The sequence below is a fragment of the Nelumbo nucifera genome, chromosome 5 (assembly GCF_055504915.1).
Source record: "Nelumbo nucifera cultivar China Antique chromosome 5, China Antique-T2T, whole genome shotgun sequence".
In the NCBI taxonomy this organism is placed as follows: Eukaryota; Viridiplantae; Streptophyta; class Magnoliopsida; order Proteales; family Nelumbonaceae; genus Nelumbo; species Nelumbo nucifera.
This window is the reverse complement of record NC_142653.1, coordinates 38189299-38211421: the sequence shown is the minus strand read 5'-3', so window position 1 is coordinate 38211421 and position 22123 is coordinate 38189299. Positions and strand designations below refer to the sequence as shown.

At 41.3% G+C, this 22123-nt stretch overlaps 1 protein-coding gene across 6 annotated transcripts in view; it reads right to left on the bottom strand.

Moving 5' to 3' along the window:
• Nucleotides 1-323: 323 nt before the first annotated feature.
• Nucleotides 324-22123, bottom strand: part of LOC104606694 (uncharacterized) — a 56332-nt gene continuing 34532 nt past the window's right edge. The window contains exons 6-11 of one of the 6 annotated variants that reach the window (XR_016076619.1): nt 5651-5737; nt 5447-5546; nt 5130-5331; nt 4970-5013; nt 4731-4884; nt 324-1319 (exon numbers count right to left, since the gene is read on the bottom strand). Coding sequence is in view for 1 of the 6 variants with exons in the window: in XM_010272024.3 (XP_010270326.1) it covers nt 4798-4884; nt 4970-5013; nt 5130-5331; nt 5447-5546; nt 5651-5737 (520 nt within the window). In the remaining 5 variants the exon portion in view is untranslated. Of the gene's footprint in view, nt 1320-3462; nt 4373-4446; nt 4885-4969; nt 5014-5129; nt 5332-5446; nt 5547-5650; nt 5738-22123 lie in introns of those variants that run through there. The other 5 variants (XR_736804.3, XR_736805.3, XM_010272024.3 and 2 more) reach the window with 5 other exon arrangements.

Here is a 22123-nt window from a genome sequence, read left to right as displayed (position 1 = left end):
GTGTTATCAAGAGACACTATTCAAAGTTAGCAGCCATTAACTGTTAATTACCTTTTAACAATCACAATGTTTGAAATTGTGACTGTTCAATGAACCTCTTTTGAATCAGCACCTTCCTCTGCTCGATGACTCCTCATAAATTATTTAAAGAGTGTGAATGAAGCAATTGAACACAACTTTTTGAAAATCACTAGTCTCTCTCTATTCTATCTCTATCTGTTACTGTCTCACAAAAGGTTTCTTTGAAGAGTCTTCAACTTTACTGATTGCAGATTCTTGCCTAAGGCGTTCTCTTGCATTTAGGAACGAATTTACATGTAACCCAACAATAAACTCAACAAAACTGAATCGGAACAAATAACATTATTAGACAATATCTTTAAACACGTCTCTCCAATTTACATGCAACTCCAAACCTGAAATACACAAAAACAATTGATGGGAGATGCAGCAGATTCCTCGTTCCTCTGATGATCCGGCAACCTCACACGTTCGTGATCACATGAGGCTCGCACGTGACTTCTTCCCCATAAAACAACTGCCCCGGTTGGTTTTTTGCCATTGTCTCTTCACACCTCTCTCTCTCTCTCTCTCCTTATACTCTCACTTTGTTTTGTCCCTCACGCACGCACAGATCCACCGATGGAGGCGGACGGCGCCGGAGAGAGAGCTGAAACCATTACCGTGGAGACGGCAACAAGGGATGGACGGCAGACTCGAGATCGGGCTCGATATCACACTCACGCTGGAGCTGGAGCTGGAATTGGACCATACGTCTCCAACTCACAGAAGGTTCGGCAACGATTCCCCCAAGGAGAGGCAACGTGATGAGAAGGATCTTGTCTGATTTATTTAATCTACAGGAATAGAATAATAAGGCGAATTAGGAGATGTTGATGCCTTATGGGGTTTATGTGAGGAGGGTAGTCACATTAAAAAAGAAGCAGTGTAATAGGTAGTCTGTATACAGAGAATTGATGTCTGAACTTTGAAGGATATATATATCATATATATCTATAATTTTTGTGTTGCTTTTTTTTTAATTTCTTTTCCCTAAAAAAGCTGCAAAATTTTCTGTTCTTGTATTTTTGCTTCGCTATCCATCCTTTTCAATTTCTATTTTTCATTTGCCATTTCTGTCTGTATTTCCCTCAATCAATTGCTGGTTGTAGTTTTGCCCTGCATAGACCTAGAAAGGAGGTCGCCCCCACCAAATCCCGAGTTCCCGACGCTACACCGGCCAGATCTGGCGTTACTTAAACTCACCCCTTTCTTTCCGGACTCGCACGATCTATCAATCTTTCCGGCGCCGTAGCCATCTGAAAAGCCGAATAAGTCGATGTCAGCTTTAAATTGAAAGACGAAGAATAAAAGAAAAGAAAAGAAAAGAAAATGAAAGGAAGGAAAAAGAGTGTGAAAAAAGAGAGCTGCACGTGTGGCCGGTGGGTGGTATGATTGACGAGTGATGTCGACTGTCTGAGTTGGACTGTGGCTTATTTTTGTCTGACTTTATGGCTTCAGCTGCAGCCGTGAAAGCAAATTTGCTTCATCGACGGCGCTTCGTTTTCCCGTTGCTCAATCAATTCCCAACAACCTCCCCGTGTGGACAGTCAATCAAAAGTATAGCTTTAATATTTGTTTGGAAGCAATATATCACGTTAGATTGGGATCTGTATAACACCCGATCCTCGTATCCGATTGATATGAATCTAAATACAGGATTATCCAAATAAATGAGTCTAATTTTGATGGGTTCGGATTGGGAAATTATTAAAATTTTAGTAAAACCGTGTAAATTCTTCAAACGGGATTATTGGATTTGTTCTCCAACGTGAAGTGAGGCACAACAATTGCACCAAAGGCCATGATTTTACGATTTTAGCCTGATTTTTCTTCTCTACAAAGCCTCTTGCCCTCCTGGTTGGGTCAAAAGCCGCAAACTTGTGATTGTATCACACCCGACTTTTGCCCAAAGCCAGGGGTGAAAGAGTATGTATAAAGCGTTGTCGGGTTAAAAAGAGAAAACTGGAACATTGCATCCCGTTCTTAAATATGGCCCGTAGTGGTAAATGGTCATTTTCATCTTTTTTTTCCTCAAGGCTGTGTTTGGTTGCAATGCAAATAAATTTGCACTGATGCAAAATCATGGCAGTGCAAATGATTTGAGAGTAAATTCTAAGCTATTTTTGTTTTAAAATTTAACTTATTTTATTTAATTGAGTACAAATGAAGTAAATTAAGATATAAAGCAGAATAAAGTAAATCCAAAAAAAATTGAACAAGAATTTGCATTTTTTTTTTTTTTTTACATTTGCACTCCCATGCATTTGTACTAGTGCAAATAAATTTGCAAGGGGGCATCTCAACCGGGTGGAAATAAAGGGTAGACCAAAGATAACTAACGTGGAAATAAAAAGGAATGATTTGTGCCTATAGTTTAATGATGAATATGACAGAGAATGGAATGGTGGAACAAAATTTATGTAATCAATCCAGTATAGTTGAGACAAGGTGATGATGATGATGATGTGTTATCCATATATTTGCCCATAATTGTTACTTGGTTATATGTCACAATACTGGTCTCCAATACCGCCTTGGCTACAAGTTGCAACATCCTTACAATCTTTTATTAGGAAAAATGGAGTCCATCATCCAAGCAAACCCTCCATCCCAAATTCAAATCACCAGTAGGGGGTTTATATAAAAGCCAGTGTGAGCAATTGTCCCACTGAGATTTAAAAATGTTTCAAATAAATTAGTACGTGGTCAAATAAAATTTGACTTATGAAATGAAGTCTTTTTTCATTGTTTTAAAAAGGCCCAAGAGAGGAGGCCAGAGACACACCCCCACTGATCAAATGTCCTGAATCCGCCACTATAAGTCTATAATCACAATAGAAGACGATGACTCACATAAGATAAAGATAAGAGGAGCTGGGAGGACAGATGAGGGTATTTTGGTTCTTGAGATCTTCAAGCAATGTTTTCAAACTGCTGTTGACCTGGATGGTTGGACTGTTCAGCCCGGGAACCACCGAGACAATCAATTCCGTTTTACCTCAAACCCGATCCTGGCCAAAAACCATTGACTCAAGAGGTCAAACTGTCAACTCATTCCGACCCACTCAATGGTTTTAGCCATTTTTATTTTAATATTTTATTTTTGGTCAAAATGGGCCATCCGATTCCAAATAGTTTTTTAAAACATTATTATCAAGTAATCATAGGGGTATTTCTATTCTAGATTTCCAAAACGTTTCAAACACCGTGTGAAAAAAGGTTCTATCCCTAGCTCCCTGCCACAATGCCGTCAGTTAACAAGGGATGTCGATGTCAATTTACATGTGAACCTGTGACTGAAGGATTTACTATTAATTTTTTTGGGTAAATTGCAGAACATAGATAATTGCTAGGGAATAGGGATGGTCTCATTTTAGAAACTAAACTTTCAAATGTGCTACCTTTAGTGCCTGAATTTTCAAAAAATATACATCAAGTCCTATTCCATTAAACTAACATCATCGTGAATGGTAAATTATAAAAATGCCCACGTTTTGATTCTCTATCTTCACAACCCATCTTCTTCACCTTTCCGATGCAAACCGGCAGAAAACAAAGAGTTCTCACTTTGGAATGTATATGTCTGGTAGTTCCAGGTATTAAAATAGAACATTCGAAAATTTTAAGCCCTACAAGTGCAACTATCCCAAATTACAGAGTATCTATCTGCAATTTGCTAAACTTAAAAGAGTTCCTACTATTTAACTCCGATTTCTCTCCACTTTATATCTGCATTCTGCAATTTTAAGTTCCGCGTAAAAGAGACCCTGTTTCACTCACAACTACGCTGAGAGAGAGAGCCTGACGTTGGAAGAGGCATCAAGCTCTGAGCTTCAACTCGCGGTGCGGTCAAGCTCCAGTACGCAGACGTTTCTCCGACGATGCCTCCGGAGAGAGGTCGAGTGAAGAAGATGATCTGGTCGGTCATCGTGGAGTTTTTCTACTACATACGCTGCCGGGGGCTCCATCAACCCCCTCCAGTCCTTCCACTACTAGTCACTGCTTGAGCAGCCCTTTTAAAGGCCTTCGGAACAAGCACATCAAGTCCATCTCTTGCCCCTGCTGTTTCTATTAGTTGTCGGATTTGTATTTTCTAAAAGTCTTATTTCTGTTCATAGAATCACAGTCGATGTTTCCAGTGGTGTAAAAACTCCCCTTCATTTGGCAGGGCTGGACCATTATGAAATATGAATCTTTCACAGATTCATATTCTAAGTGCAAACTAGTTTGCAGCCAGTCATCATCTTTCCACCCTGTGTCCCGCCATGGTCAACTGCTAGTGCTAACCCTCACACTACAAAGTTCCGGGCTGGTGCACAAATACAGAGAGCTCTGCATTATTAAATTTCCACTGGGAGCATAAAGCTTGCTTTGAAGAACTAATTCAACTTGACAATTATCCACTGTACATGAAAAATTAGCTTATCCTATGTACAGCCATTCCTGAATCCTGTCCCCTATATTGCTTTAAATTAACATATGGGTAACGGTCATTTGCAATTTCTTTTAAATTTTTCCCCGCTAAAGCACTGTACAACCTATATATAACCCGAGGCTAAGCTAACAAGGAAAAAACAAAAAGAATCATGGCATCAGCAATTGGATGCACAATAGAAATCAACTAAAGTTTGCTTGAGCAGTAGGTAGCTACCGATATATACTCATACCTTCGCTAGACAGCGCTCTTCACCTCTAAACGTTCTTGCACATTTTATGTATTTCCATCAGAACTCTCTATGTTCTCTTCCCCAAGTTCTTCCTCAGTTTGCGCTCATAGCAAAAGCCACTGAATCTTTGCTTGCAATCACCCACATAATTTTCCTGCGGCATGAAAATTAATTTAAATCACCAGAACTAACCTGAGACCATGATACCCAGAATGAAGTGAAAGCTAAGTTCAGAATACCACAAAATTTTCCAAAAGCCTCTCCCTTAATCTTCTGGACTTGCCTGCAGAAACTCCACCAATATGAACAAGATAAAACAAACAATAAAGTGAAGAAAATACCTATTGAATTAAAGAGTGATGTTATTATGACCGAAAAAGAAAACTGTTCCAACTGTACCTCTTGATTTGACTATTCTACTAGGCCTGGGAAGGAATTTTTGGCACATCGTGGTGCCCTGAAAACCCAGGAAGGGATAACCCATAAGATCTAATCTGTCCTCAATTGGCATCTCTGTAAACCCAAAGGAAGTTTTCCAGGTTTGTGTTCGCTGAGGAATAGCCGGCAAGACAAGTCTTTCTACTCCCAATCTAGATAGCATCTGTAAATTGCAAAGCAATGTGTGTCTCATGACATCAAAGTTTAATATCATATTCAGATCAGCCGCTCCAAAAGAATGAATTCTTCACAAAATTATTGGGATAGATGAAGGTTACCTTCTCCAGTTCATTCACAAGAAGATGGCACATACCCTGCTGGCGGTGTTGAAAACGGGTTGCAATTAGAGGCATCTCTGCAACCATTTGTCCATGGACCCTGAAAATTTAACACGGCAACCACAAATGATGCCTATGAACATCACAAATTCCTACAGAATTAAGAAATTAAACGGGAAACAATCATTGAGACAGAACAGTTACCTCACTGTGGCCACAGATATCAATTCATCTCTTTTTTGCAGAACCATTGTATAAAATCCATTAAAGTTCAATCTCCTAATATTTGATCTGTGGAAGAAAATGAAAGAAGTAGGCAAAACTGGAGTATCAATAAGTACTAAAAGATAACAGTAATAGTTCAACTGTGATGTTTATTTATTCATAAGAGTTGCTTCATTTGTAAACAGGCCCTTTTGTAATTTCTACCTGCATTATTATGTACATTTCCTTTCAGTCAATTAAAGTTAATATTATGTACATAGAACTTGTGTTGGAAAAATAGTAGTGCTGATTTACAAAGTAAAATATTTGTACACTTCGAGGATTTCATAATTTTTAGTAGTGAAGTTTTTCACCTCTTTTTCGCAAACAATCCAGTCCAGGCTAGCATGCTTCCAACATGAACTTGATCAAAAGAAGAAATAGAAAAATAGAACTTCTCAATCTCTCAGAACAGTAATAATCCCAGCCTCTATATAGGGGAGATATTATAAATGGGGTTCCTTATTCAATTTCAATCTTAGGTTTGATTTTGTTGAAGTTCGGCCTGCCCTAGAAGTTTGTTTTGTTTGTTAGCTGAAAAGTAAAGTAAACAGCAAGAAGGAAGAGAGGAAAGAAGAAAGAAGAAAGAGGAAGAAGAAGAGAAAAGGTCTGGTTCGAATTAGGGAAAAAATCTACCCTAGTTTCGGCCAGACCTGTTATTATATTATTAATATAATTGGAAAAGACATAAGTGCCCTTATTTAAGTAAGAGGCACTCGAACTAATATAATAGTACACAACAGCATTCTCAACAGGTACAAAGACCGAAATACCCCTTCACTAACACTCCCCCTCAAACTGGTGAGTATATATCATATAATCCCAGCTTGTTACATATGTAGTCCACTCTCCCCCGACTCAAACCTTTTGTAAACAAGTCTGCCCACTGGTTTCCCGTATTAACATATGCAGTCTCTATCACTCCATTCAACACCTTCTCTCTCACAAAATGACAGTCAACTTCGATGTGCTTGGTTCTTTCATGAAACACCGGATTGGAAGAGATATGAACCACTGCCAGATTGTCACAATAGAACTTCATTGGAGTATTGATGTCATATCCTATCTCCTGTAGAAGGTTCCTTAGCCACACTAATTCACAAGCAGTATGTGTCATGGCCCTATATTCTGCTTCTACACTGCTTCTTGCCACAACTGTTTGCTTCTTACTTTTCCACGTTACCAGGTTGCCCCCCAGAAAGGTGCAATAGCCTGTGGTAGACCGTCTATCAGACATAGAACCTGCCCAATCAGCATCGGTGTATCCTTCTACTTCCAGTTTTCCGCTACTTTTGTACAACAAATCACGGCCAGGAGCTCCTTTCAAGTACCTCACAATCCTTAGCACTGCATTCCAATGTGGGACCAAAGGTTTCTACATGAACTGACTCACCACACTAACCGCAAATGAAATATCTGGCTGAGTAATGGTTAGGTAGTTTAGTTTGCCTACAAGTCATCGGTATCTGCCAGGGTCTTCAAATACTTCACCTATATCTCTGCTCAGCCTCGTATTTGTTTCCATAGGTGTCTCAATCGGTTTAGTACCCAACAAATCTGTTTCTTCCAGTAAATCAAGCACATATTTCCTCTGACACAAATTAATGCCATGCTTAGATCTTGCTACCTCTATGCCCAAAAAGTATTTCAATTTGCCAAGGTCCTTTGTCTGAAAGTGTTCCTGTAGGAATGCCTTCAATTTGTCAATGCCCATTTTATCATTCCCAGTCACAACGATATCATCTACATACACCACCAGTAGTATTTTGCCTGTCGGAGAGTCATGACTGAAGACAGAGTGATCAACTTGGCACTGTTTCATACCAAACTTCTTGACCACCTCACTGAACCTACCAAACCATTCTCGAGGGGACTGTTTAAGTCCATATATAGCCTTCTTAAGTCTGCATACCTTACCATCCTCCCCCTGAGCAACAAACCCTGGTGGTTGCTCCATGTAGACCTCCTCGAGCAAATCACCATGCAAAAAGGCATTTTTGATATCTACCTGATATAGAGACCAATAATACATAGCTGCAAGGGAGATGACAACACGAACTGACCCTAGCTTAGCAACCGGGGAGAATGTCTCTGTGTAGTCAATGCCATAGGTTTGGGAGTACCCTTTTGCAACCAGCCGCGCCTTCAGGCGCTCAACACGACCATTTGGCAAGTACTTAACGGTATACACCCACTTACAACCGACAACCTGCTCTTCCCAGGAGGAAGAGCGGTGAGGTCCCAAGCGTGATTATGATGGAGGGCAGAGAGCTCTTCTTCCATAGCACGACACCACTCTAGAGAGGTAAGGGCTTCATGGACATCCTTAGGAACAACCACTAAGGATAACAAAGAGATGAACTGGCGATGGGAGGCGGAGAGGTGAGTAAGGGAAACAAAAATTGGAAATAGGGTGAAGGGTGCAGGTGTGTTTACCTTTCCGTAAGGCAATAGGAAGATCAAAGTCGGAGGCTGGTGTCGGATCTGGAGATGGATCTGTCGATGGTGATGAAGCCGAAGGAGTTGCAGCCAGTACACGTGGGCGATGTGTATACATGTGACGAATAGGTGGACGGTCAACGGATGGTGGCACCGGAGGCAAGGACGTAGGCACAACTGGAACCAGAGGAGGATCAGCCACAGGAAGGGGAAGAGGAGGAGGTGATGTGGAGGAAGCAGCATCATCGGACCCCACGAAGAACGGAGTAGACTCGAAGAAAGTAACATCGGCACATACCAAGGAATGACGAGAACTGGGATGGTAACACTTGTACCCTTTCTGAGTCCAGGAATAGCCAAGGAAGATACACTTAAGGGATCGTGCATCTAACTTGTCAGTCCCGGGACCCAGATTATGGACAAAGCGGACACACCCAAATACCCGAGGAGGAAGCGGAAACGGAGACATGTTGGGGAACAAGACATTAAAAGGAGAACGACCATCAAGAATAGACGTGGGCATCCGATTAATTAAGAAACAAGAGGTGAGCATTGCATCACTCCAAAAGGGTTTGGGAACATTCATGTGGTGCATGAGTGAGCGTGTCGTTTCTACAAGATGTCGGTTCTTTCTCTCAGCAACCCCATTTTGTTGTGGGGTGTAGGTACATGAAGTTTGGTGTATAATGCCATGTTGGTCCAAGTATTCTTGAAAAGATGAAGACAAGTATTCACGGCCATTATCAGAACGGAAAATTTTGATGTGAACGCCAAATTGATTGCGGATCTCAGCATAAAATTTCTGGAAGATGGCAAATAATTCACTTCTTTCTTTCATTAAATAGAGCCACGTCATTCTTGAAAAGTCATCAACAAAAATAACAAAATATTTGTATCCATTATATGACATCACTTTATAAGGGCCCCAAACATCTGAATGAATTAAAGAAAAAGGACTCGACACACGGTTATCAACCCTAGAACTAAAGGGAACACGATGGTGTTTCCCAATTTGACACGACTCACAATCTAGAACAGAAAGTTGACTCAATGAAGGGACCAAGGACTTCAGCACTTTCAGCGAAGGATGACCAAATCTACAATGCCACTAGAGAGGAGAAATAGATGACTGAAGGGTCGTTGACGTTCTTCCACCACCATCAAGATAATACAGTCCACCGGCTTCATGCCCTCCACCAATCTTCATCCCCGTCTTGAGATCCTGAAAAACACACATAGAGGGGTAAAATGTAATGGAGCAATTAAAGGACCTGGTCAGCTTACTAACAGACATAAGATTAAATGGAAGCTTAGGTACATATAAAATAGAGGATAGGGATACAGGGTCTAGGTCAACATTACCAACACCACGAATAGATGATGTGGAGCCATTAGCAAGGGTAACAGATTGTGATGTTGAGCAATGAGTGAGAGATGAAAACACACTTGGAGTTCTCGTCATGTGATCGAAGGCTCTAGAGTCAATAATCCAGGGGTTGGGTGTGGATGCCAAACAAGCCATACCTGAGTGTGCAAAGGTAGTTGTGTTCTGCTGCGACGTGGATTGAACAAACCTTTCATACTCGTCACGAGGAACACTCACCATCTCCTTGCCTGGACCATCTGAAGAGGTAGAAGGCATCTGGTCAGCTGACCGGTTCTCCTGTCTAAAGCTGGAACTGGTGTCACTAGTCATGGCATGGTTGGCCCACGTCGAGGGTGGACCATGTAAGTCATAGCAGTAGTTAATAGTATGTCCATCCAAACCACAATGAGTACACCTTTGTGGACCCGAGCCACGTCCTCTACCACGAGCTCCCCCCAAATCTCTACCTCCAGTACGACCACCACCACAAATATGTGTAGATCCACCACTACCACTCCGGCCATACACTGGACTACTACTGCCACCATGGCCAGGCTGGGCTCCTCGAGTCCTACTTCTGCCACCTCGACCTCTCGACACTGCAAATGTTGATTTATCTGAGATATTAGAGTTTTCCATAGACCTCGAGCCCCACCAGAAACCGAGTCACATCAAGCTGCTCTCTCTGTTGCTGTTGAACCTTGACATCAGAAGTGAGAGGATGATAGACATTTAACTCATTACGGATATTTCTCATACTGGCATAGTACTCCTCAAGGCTCTGATTTCCCTGTTGCAGATTGAAGTATTCCTGATACAGTTGATATACCCTAGTTGTATTATCCTGACCAGAATACAATTTCTTAGCATGATCCCACACCTCTTTGGCTGTGTCAAGAAACATGAAGTTCACAATGATTATGGGTTCCATATTGTTCCACAACCATGTGATGATCTGTGTATCTTCCTGTTCCCAGTCTTCGTACTCCTGAGAATTAGTGGGGGGTTTCTCCTCTCTTATGTGCTTTACCTTCTTCTTCGCCTTCAGAAAAACCTTTACAGACTTGGCCCAAGGGACATAATTCTCTCCATTCAATTTAATGGAGGTCATTTGGACATTCAGGTAGTCAGTAGATATCATCACACTAGGTTTACTATCACTGTTATCTACCATTGCCGAATTCCCTTATCACTGAATCCTGAGCACTACACACTGCACACTGCACACAGACACTTCACCGAAATCTGCACACTGATTTCAGCAATAATAAAGGCTGAAAGCTGTACTTGTAACACCACAAACCCTACTCTACAGCTACCGGAAGTTTCACAATTAAGTAAACACTACTTCCCTTCGAATCACACACAAACCAGCATAAACCCTAGCATACTGCAATCTGAAAACCCATCATACGATCTGTACCACACCTCTCATGTGTTCCATAACAGAAATTATGCATAAAAAAAAAAACTCCTTACCTCATCGCCTGAAGGCCAACCACACGAAGGAATGAAACACCACTGCACCACACGCACCAGCCCTACATTAATTAGGGGAGGGCTTAGAAACCACAGCAACCAATCACCAACGACACCACCGAAGGCATAGAAACCTCCAACGGAAGAGGGCGATCACTCCTTTTCAGCCCTTTTCCCAGTCTCCAACCAATGGCTGAGAAATCCAAGAGAAACCCTAGTTCGAATGCACAGAAAACAGAATTCTAGGAAGTCTGATTTGTTTAATGTGGCTCTGATACCATGTTGAATTCGGCCTGCCCTAGAAGTCTGTTTTGTTTGTTAGTTGAAAAGTAAAGTAAACAGCAAGAAGGAAGAGAGGAAAGAAGAAGGAAGAAAGAGGAAGAAGAAGAGAAAAGGTCTGGTTCGAATTAGGGAAAAAATCTACCCTAGTTTCGGCCAGACCTGTTATTATATTATTAATATAATTGGAAAAGACATAAGTGCCCTTATTTAAGTAAGAGGCACTCGAACTAACATAATAGTACACATCAGCATTCTCAACAGGTACAAAGACCGAAATACCCCTTCACTAACAGATTTTAACTTCTATACTATATATTTGAGAGATTAATCATCCCCAAGGCCATTTTACATGATAAACATTCTCACAATAAAAGGATAAAGACAGCGAACTATTTAAGGAAAATTTTACTAGTGAACCCCTCGGAGCTAAATGTAATTGTGTCGATCTGGGATCCTATAATTGAAAGGATGGAAAGGAAGTTGGCCTCTTGGAAGGCCAAACACCTTTTGGCTGGTGGTAGAGTGACACTTCTGAAGAGTACTCTCTCAAATCTCCCCACCTACTTCCTTTCTCTCTTTCCTATCCCTGCCAAGGTGGCTAAAAATTTTGAAGCACTTCAGAGGAATTTCCTTTGGAGGGGGTAGGAAGACAAAAAGAAAATTCATCTTGTGAAGTGGGACCAGGTGTGGTTGCCTCCAGAGGAAGGAGGTTTGGGTTTAAGAAAATTAAAAACTTTTAGTACTGCCCCTCTTAGTAAATGGTGGTGGAGATTTGGAACTGAGAGGAATGCTTGGTGGAGGAGACTACTTGCATCTAAGTTTGGGGTGGATTGAGGTGATTCGAGATCTTTTGGACCCTCTACAGAACTGTGGTTGCTCTCTTTGGAAAGGAATTCTTAAATCCCTTTCAGTTTTCTCATCTGGTTTAGGTTTCAGAATTGGTAGAGGAAATAGACTAAAGTTCTGGAAGGGCTCATGGTGCATGGTTATCCCTCTTGCTGAAGTTTTCCCCCTGCTTTATCAGTGTGCTGCAGACCCAGATATCTCAGTTGCTGATTCCTATGATACGAGTGGTGACTCTATCTCCTGGAGTTCTCTATTTAGGAGAAATCTTTTCGACTGGGAGCTGGAACCGTTTATGGAGTTCATGCAAGTTCTACAGAGACAAAGCATCTCAGTCAATTTGGAGGATGAGTGGATTTGGAAGTGGAGTACGGATGGCACTTTATCTGTCAAGTCTATAACCTCAAAACTAAGTCGGATTGGGGTGGCCGACTTCCCAAGAAAACAGGTGTGAAACCCAATCTGCCCTTCCAAGGCAAACTTTCTAGTGTGGGTATTGATCCTTAACAAAGGTCTTTCAAGAGTCAATCTGGATAGGAGAGGGCTGCAGATCCCTGATCTGAATTGTGGGATGTCTGGATTAGCACCAGAGACAAGCGACCACCTCTTTCTCCACTGCCACTTTGCTATGAAGCTTTGGATTCATTTTCTTAAAACTGTTGGGGTCGACTGGGTCATGCCTAGTTCCATCAAGGATTTGTTCTACTGCTGGAAATTGACTGGCCTTAAGAGAAAAGGGAAGCTGATCCGGAGCACTATACCTACGGCTGTTATTGTGACCATTTGGTCTGAGAGGAATAGTCGCATTTTCTGTAACAGAAAAATATATATATATATGATTTGATACAGATTTCTGTTTGTAAGATTGCATCTTGGTTGTCAGTTAGACCTGAGTTTAAGCATCAAAATGTATTTTAGATGCTTCACTCTCAGTCAGTCTGGAGTCTGGAATGAGTGCTCCTCTTTTTCCGGTGAGTTGTACCAGGGAGTTGTTGTAACCTTCTCTTTCTTTCAATAAATTCTTACCTTACCTTACCTTTCAAAAAAAAAAGTACAGGGTGTCCACATGCTTCTTTTCTATCAAATGAGCCAACATGATTGAATCCATGGCATACTTCCTCCAATTAACAGAAAACCCAAGAAATGAATGGGCCTCGAACCCTAGAAATTATGTCAATGGTCCCAAATCTTTTTATCTTAAAGGATCTATGTAACCACTATTGTAGACAAGGTTCAAAGTATGCACGAACAAGCATATAGGGAAGTCGGTTTTAGGCATGCCTACCCCCTGAAAGTGCTCAAAATCCAAAACACCCCTTATTTGGGGTATCAAAGGAGCTACTGATACACCCGATACGGGGCATTATTGTATCGAAATTTTGAACCTTGGTTGTAGATGTCAAAAACCTTCTACATCATTTCCCAAAAGTAAAATGTCATATACATATACAAAAAGATATGTCAATCCATTAGAATTGTGACAACTAACAAGTGAATAAATTATGTTGGTTTTAAGAAAACTCAACATTAATAATGATATCCTTAAATTGTTCAAACCATGTTCTTGGGACTTATTTAAATCCATTGAGCGAGTTCTTAAGTAAACAAACTGTTATCTCAGTGGCTTCAGCAGTTCGAACCAGAGGAAGAAAAAGAAGAAGAAGAAGAAAAGGAATAGTCGAATCTGATAGCATAAACCCTATCAGTCAACCCTAATATGAATTATCCTCTAATTAGTTGTACAAAGACTAAACTGCCCCCCACTTAAGTATGGGACAGGAAGTCTCTATTAAAACTGCCACATAAGCACATAACTTAACAGAAATAAAATGACTAATCTACCCTTATTCGGCTAGCTCTAACACTCCCCCTCAAGCTGGAGAATATATGTCATATGATCCCAGCTTGTTACATATATAGTTCACTCTCCCTGAGCTTAAGCCTTTTGTAAACAAATCTGCCCATTGATCACCTGAGCCCACATGTTCTGTGCTTATCTCTCCAGTAAGGACCTTCTCCCTCACAAAGTGGCAATCAATCTCTATGTGCTTTGTTCTCTCATGAAAAACAGGGTTAGATGAGATGTGGAGTGCAGCTTGATTGTCATAGTACACTTCCAGGATCATCAAATATTTCCCCTGTACCACTGCTTAACTTACCATTTGGCTCCATGGGAGTTTCAGCCAATTTTGCACCTAACAGTCCTGTTTCATCCAACAGATCAAGAACATATTTTCTTTGGCACAGGTTTACACCTTGTTTTGATCTAGCAACTTCTATACCCAAGAAGTACTTCAATGTCCCAAGATCTTTTGTTTGAAAATGGTTTTGCAGAAAGACCTTTGGTTTATCGATCCCTAATTTGTCACTACCAGTTATGACAATATCATCCACATAGACCACTAATAAAATCTTCCCAACTTCTGAATCATAGCTAAACACCGAGTGGTCAACCTGGCATTGTTTCATTCCAAAATTCTTCACCACTTCACTAAACTTCCCAAACCAAGCACGAGGCGATTGTTTCAACCCATAAATTGCCTTTTTCAATCTGCACACTTTACCATCCTCCCCCTGAGCAACAAACCTAGGAGGTTGATCCATATATACCTCCTCCATAAGGTCACCATGAAGGAAGGCATTTTTAATGTCAAGTTGAAACAAGGGCTAATCATACATAACTGCCAGGGAAATTAAGACACAAACAGAGCCAATCTTAGCCACTGGAGAGAAGGTCTCCATATAGTCCACCCCATACAACTGTGAATAACCTTTAGCAACAAGTTTGGCCTTCAGACGCTCCACACTACCATCTAGCAAGTATTTAACAGTATACACCCATTTACAACCCACAACATGCTTACCGAGAGGAAGAGTAGTGAGCTCCCACGTTCGAGTATGCTGAAGGGCAGAGAGTTCCTCCTCCATTGCCTGCCGCCACCCAAGTGAGCTAAGAGCCTCTTGGACATTCTTAGGTATAGAAATAGATGACAACAGTGAAACAAACTGGCGATGTGAAGCGAAAAGGCGAGAGACTGAAACAAAATTGGAAATGGGATGGAGGGTACAACTACCTTTACCTTTCCGTAAAGCAATGGGAAGATCAAGTCCTGAAGGTTCTGCGACAGGAGAAACAACAGGATCCGCAGACAAGGTAGAAGTTGGAGGAGCCGGTGTCTATCGATGAGTATGCACGCGTCGGATCGGTGGTCGTTCAGTAGGGATCTGCACTGGAAGAGGTGAAGGGTCAACCCCAACTGGAACAACCGAAACGGGATCACGGACTGGAAGAGGAAGAGGAAGCAAAGGTGAAGACACCGATGCTTCAAGTCCCGAGAATAAGGGGACAGACTCAAAAAATGTGACATCAGGACAGACATAGCACTTCCAAGTAATGGGATTGTAACACTTATACCCTTTTTGAATCCGAGAGTAGCCAAGAAAGACACACTTAATAGAGCGTGCATCCACCTTGTCTATCCCAGGACTCAGATTGTGAACAAAGCACACACAGCCAAAGATGTGGGGTGTTAATGGAAAGGGAGACAAGGTGGGGAACAAAATAGAAAAGGGAGACCGACCATGAAGAATGAAGGAGGGCACCCGATCAATAAGGAAACACGCAGTAAGTACAACATCACTCTAAAATCGTTTAGGAACACTCATATGATGAAGAATAGACCGAGTAGTTTCAAGGAGATGACGGTTCTTTCATTCAGTCACCCCATTTTGTTGAGGAGTGGATGCACATGAAGTTTGATGAATGATGCCATGCTGTTCTAAATACTGTTGAAAGGAAGTAAGAAAGTATTCACGATCGTTATCTGAACGAAGAACTTTGATTGGAACACCAAATCGTGTACGTATTTCAGCATGGAATTTTTGAAAAATGGAAAATAATTCACTCCTTTCTTTCATTAAGTAAATCCATGTCATCCTTGAATAATCATCAATAAAAGTGACAAAATACTTGTAACCATTATAAGACTTTTAATCGGACCCCAAACATTTGAATGAACCAAAGAAAAAGGACTTAACATACGACTATCAACTCTAGGACAGAAGGGAACCTGACGATGTTTCCCATACTGACACGACTCACACTGTAAAGACAACAAATGACTCAAAGACGGAACCAGATCTTGAGTGCCTTGAGAGATGGATGTCCTAGTCGGCAATGCCACTATAGAGGAGTGAGTGAAGTCTGAAGTGCAACTGACAATCCACCACCATCAAAGTAATACAATCCACCAGCCTCATGCCCCCCACCAATCTTCTTCCCCATCTTGAGATCCTAAAAAACACAAAAGGAAGGGAAAAATGTAATAGAGCAATTAAGAGTCTTGGTTAATTTACTAACAGACATAAGATTGAGTGGAAACTTGGGGACATATAGAACAAATGATAAAGAAAGAGTTGTGTCAACATTACCAACACCACAGATGGGAGAGGAGGAACCGTTGGCAAGGGTAACAGTTTGAGATGTGGAAGTTTCAGAGAGGGAAGAGAACACACCTGGAGTCCCGGTCATGTGATCAGAGGCTCCAGAATCAATAATCCAGGGAAAGGGTTTGGATACCAGACAAGCTATACCTGAGTGGGCAAGGGTGGCTGTAGTATGTTATGAAGTAGCCTGGAGGAACCTCTCATATTCATCGCGCGGTACGCTCACCATCTCCTTCCCGAAAACAGATGTAGATGTAGAAGGTGTTAGATCTGCCTATTGGTTATCACTGACATCAACCCCACCAGCTACTGCATGATTAGCCCATGTAGGAGGGCCATGGAGATCATAACAGAAATTCACCGAATGTTCGTCCTTGCCACAATGGGTACACTTCCTTGTAGAGTTACTTTTTCCTTTACCACAGCCTCCCCCTGAGTCACGACCACCACCACAACCAAATAAGGAACCACCACAACCAAATAAGGAACTACCACGACCTCCTCGGGAGGAATGTCCTCCCCCTCTAGTACCACGTCCACCTCCTCTGGCTATCACAAATGTTGATCTGTCAAACTGTGTGGGATTCTCTGTAGATCCCAAAGAAATCCTACGAAGCCGTGCAAAAACTTCAAGTGTAGGAAGAGTAGAGCCTCCCAATATTTGGGCCCTAACTGGTTCATATTCTAATTTCAACCCCACTAAGAACCTAGTGACATCTAGTTGTTGCTGAACCTTAACATCTGGAGTGAGGGTATGATAGACATTGAGTTCATTTCTGAGGTTCTTCATACTGGCATAGTACTCTTCTAGGGTTTTATTCCCTTATTGCAGATTGAAATACTCCTGATAGAGCTGATATACCCTTGTAGTATTATCCTGCCCAGAATAAAGCTTCTTGGCATGTTCCCATATGTCCTTAGTTGTATCTAAGAACATAAAGTTGGTACTTATTTTGGATTCCATACTATTCCATAACCATGTCATGATTTGGGCATCTTCCTGTTCCCAGTCATCAAACCCTGGAGAGTTAGCTGATGGTTTATCTTCCTTCACGTGTTTCACTTTCCTCTTTACCTTGAGGAAAACTTCCACTGACTTGGCCCATGGCACATAATTCTCACCATTAAGTTTAATGGAGGTCATCTGCACACCCAAATAATCGGAGGGGATCATCACACTCGGTTTATGGTCACTAGAACCATCTCCTGTTGCTGCCATTATGTCTCCCCCACTGCTATCTCTAATTCTGAACTCTCAGTCACCAACCAAATACTACAGCAGTCTCTAAACTCAGGTGATAGGTTCACAACAAGTTACAATCAGTCACAACATTTCATCATAGGATTTCTACCCAAGAATTGCTACCCAACATATGGTTCGTGTGCAACCACCTCTGCTAACTTCAGGTAAGCCTGTCCATTTGGTTTTAGATACTAATATGGGTTTTGTGCCTGTAACAGATATCCTAGAATCTCAGCCTAGCCAACCAAGTGGCAGCAGGGAAGTGACGAATGTTAATGCTGGAATTCGAACTGAGAAAGGAGTTTGGTTGGTACAAAGGCAACAGGAGGAACTAGAACGTATTTGGAAGCAAATTTGTACCCTGTTAGAGGAATATAAACAGAAAGAGGAAATGATAGAGGTGATTCCATAAAACCCTGAATCAGATGCAAGGCCCAATAGATTGGGGCAGGAAACAGGAAATAAAGGGCCGCCTAGGAAGTCAATGGGCAATAAGGGTAGGAAAAAGAAGAAAAAGTCTGAAGTAGAGAAACTAATAATGGACATTGAAGGGGATATCGAATTCAGTGGAAGAGGGAAAAGGAAAAGGTTTCTAAATGAAGGAAAATACTATCTTGGAGGGCTAAATTCATGAAGGTTAATGAAGATAATCAGTTGGAATGTGAGGGGTTTGGGCAGTGCCAGGAAAAGGAGATTGATTAAGGAATTACTTAGGAGAGAAAGACTTGATGTTGTGATGTTACAAGAGACAAAAATAGCTGAACTGGATAGGAGGTGGGTCAGATAGATTTGGAAAGTAAGAGGGGTAAGATGGTGTTCAACTCCGTCATGGGGAGCTTCGGGGGGAATAGTAACTTTGTGGAGGGAGGACTTCGTAGAACCAATAGAAGAGCTAATAGAAAACTTCATTGTATCCCTAAAATTCAGGATGTGGAAGATGGCTTCATTTGGGTGCTAACAAATGTGTATGGGCCAAATAATTATAGAGAGAGGAATGAGTTATGGGAGGAGCTCCATGGTATTCAAGGTTTATAGGAAGGCCCTTGGTATTTGGGGGGGGACTTTAATGCAATAAGGTTAGTTAAATAATCCCAGTCAGGCCATCACAACTAGTATGAGGAAGTTCAATGACTTCATTAACTCCTATGAGTTACAAGAGCTTCCTTTACTACATAATATCTTCACCTGGTCCAACTAACCCAACTTGCTCGAAACTTGATAGATTTCCTTTTAATGAGGGTTAGGAGAGCCACTGGAGAGGTTTGATAGCTACGGCTCTACCTAGGATAACCTCTGATCATTGCCCCATAGAAGTAGGACAAGAACCTCTTGGTAATAGACCTAGACCATTCAGATTTGAGAATATGTGGTTAACATATCCGGAATTTTTGTCGAAGGTTAAGGAATGATGGAGTGAAGAGATGAGGGAAGTGAAATGGAATGGGGTTAGATTCCACAAAAAATTAAAAAGGTTGAGAGGCAAAATAAAAGAATGGAATAGGGATCAATTTGGAAGAGTGGAGGTAAAAGCTAGATTAATGATTTGGATTGAGGACTTAGATGCAAAAGAATCCCAAGGGATGATGGATGTGCAAGACAGAGAACTGAGAGGGAAATTGAAAAAGGAGTTAGAGGAGGTTTTGTTGAGTGAGGAGATATCGTGGAGACAACAATCTAGACATAAGCAGATCAAGGAAGGGGATGGGAATACCAAATTCTTTCATGTTATGGCTAATGGGAGAAGGAAAATTTTGATACTAAAGCTTAAAATTGATGGTGTGGAGATAACCTCTCAAGAGGAGATTGCTAGTAGGATTGTGGATCACTTCAAATCAATCTTCCAAAGACCCTTGGAGAATCGGTTAACAGTGGGGGAGGAGGATTGGCCAACTTTGGACCAGACAGATAGGGGATGGCTAGAAAGGATGATTGAGGAATAGGAAATTAAACAAGTTGTCTTCTCTATGGACAAAGCTAAGGCACCGGGTCCAGATGGATTTATAATGGCATTTTATCAGGACTATTGGGACATAGTCAAAGAAGACTTAATTGGAGCCATTAGAGAATTTGAGGATAAACATATTGTGAGTCCCGGAATCAATGCCACCTTTCTAGCTTTAGTTCCTAAAAAGACCGATGCCAAACACCCCAAAGATTTTCAGTCAATCAGCTTGGTGACAAGCATCTATAAGATTTTGGCAAAAGTGCTCTCTAGGAGGATCAAAGCAGTTCTCCCTTCCCTCATTAACCAAGCACAAGGAGCCTTTGTATAGGATAGACAAATTATAGATCAGATCCTCATTGCAAATGAAAGTGTGGAAGAGATGAGGAGATCAGGAAAAAAAGGCTTTGTTTTGAAATTGGATTTGGAAAAGGCTTATGATTTAGTGGACTGGGGTTTCTTGCTAGAGGTGTCAAGAAGACGTGGATTTGGGGATAAATGGTGCAATTGGATAAGAGGATGTTTAAATTCATGTCATTATTCAGTCTTGGTGAATGGAGTGATTAAGGACTTATTTCCAGCCAATAGAGGTTTAAGACAAGGTGATCCACTTTCCCCTTTCCTCTTTACACTTGTTGTTGATGTTTTCAATAGAATCATCTCCAAAGCAGATGAGGAGGGCCAAATAAAGGGCTGGAGAATAGGGAGGGTAGGCATTCCAGTAACTCAACTTCAGTTTGCTGATGATATTGTTATTTTCTGCGAAGGGAATGAATTAAGCAAGGTGGAGAACCTTAAGAATTTAATAAGAACCTTTGAGATTGCCTCCAACTTGAGGGTAAAGTTTGATAAAAGTTGTGTGGCTAGAGTGAATTTGGAGGATAGGGAGATTGAATCCATTGCAAAGTTCTTAGGTTGCAACACCTCTTCTTGGCCTTTGACCTACTCAGGGCTACCCTTAGGAGCTAACCCTAAAGAAAGTAGTTTTTGGGCCCCTATTGTGGAGAAATTTGATAAATGCTTGGCGGCTTGGGAAAAGAATTACATTTCAATAGAGGGTAGGGTGACTTTGATTAGGGCCACATTTGCCAACCTTCCAACCTACTTCCTTTCAGTGTTCAAGATTCCTCCAAGGGAGTCTAAGAAACTAGAGAAGAGAATGTGGGACTTTCTGTGGGAACCAGGAGAGGTGAAAAAGGATCATCTGGTTAGATGGGAGATAGTTAATAAACCAAAGGAAGAAGGGGGTCTAGGGATAGGGAAAGTAGTCACTCAAGATTGAACAGACACTTAAAAAGAGAAGAAAAAAATAAGAAAAGAAGAGGGAGAAAAGAGAGAGAGAGAGAGATTTTGATAAAAGAGAGTTGGGTTTATGTGTTTAAACAGCCCCCCCCCCTTAAATTTATATACATAGTACCATACTTGTAAAAGGATTGAATTGCTTACATGGCAAGATAAGATAAGATAAAGCTGAAAAAGACTAATCCTAATCTTATAAAAGACTAGTCCTAATCCTAATCTTGTCCTAATCTTATAAAAGACTAGTCCTAATATTATCATAAAGAACTAATCCTAATCATAACTTATTACTAACATGCGAACAGTGGGGACCACTTAGTGGGGTCCACATTAGTGTTCTCTACACTCCCCCACAAGTTGGGAATAAATGTTTGTCATTCCCAACTTGCATAGATCTGCCTCAACTTCTTCCTTGAAACCGCCTTGGTGAGAAGGTCTGCCAGCTCATGTCGGAGGTGATGTATGGAAGACATACTTCTTGAGATGTAACCCTTTCTCTGATAAAATGTCGATCCACTTCAATATGCTTAGTTCTATCGTGTTGTACCGGATTATGGGCTATATTGATGGCAGCTTGATTATCACAATACAACATCAAGGGTTTCTCATAAACAATACCTAACTCCTCAAATAATGATCTCAACCATAGGATCTCAGCTACACCATTTGCCATGGACCTATATTCAGCTTCAGCACTGGAATAAGAAACAACATTTTGTTTTTTACTCCTCCAAGAAACAAGGTTACCTCCTACAAAAGCACAATATCCAGAGGTAGATCTTCGATCATAAACACACCCAGCCCAATCAGCATATGTGAAAACTTCTATCTTCATGTGATCATTATTCTTGAATAAAATGCCTCTACCTGGGCACCTCTTCAAATATGCTAGTATCCTCTCAACTGCAAGGAGGTGAGTAGTCCTAGGAGAGTGCATATACTGACTAACCACACTGACTGCATAACTGATGTCGGGTCGAGTGAAACAAAGAGAAGTTTTCCAACTAACCGTTGGAACATAGCTTTATCTTCAAGGGGTTCTCCACCCTCTGCACTGATCTTGTGGCTTTGTTC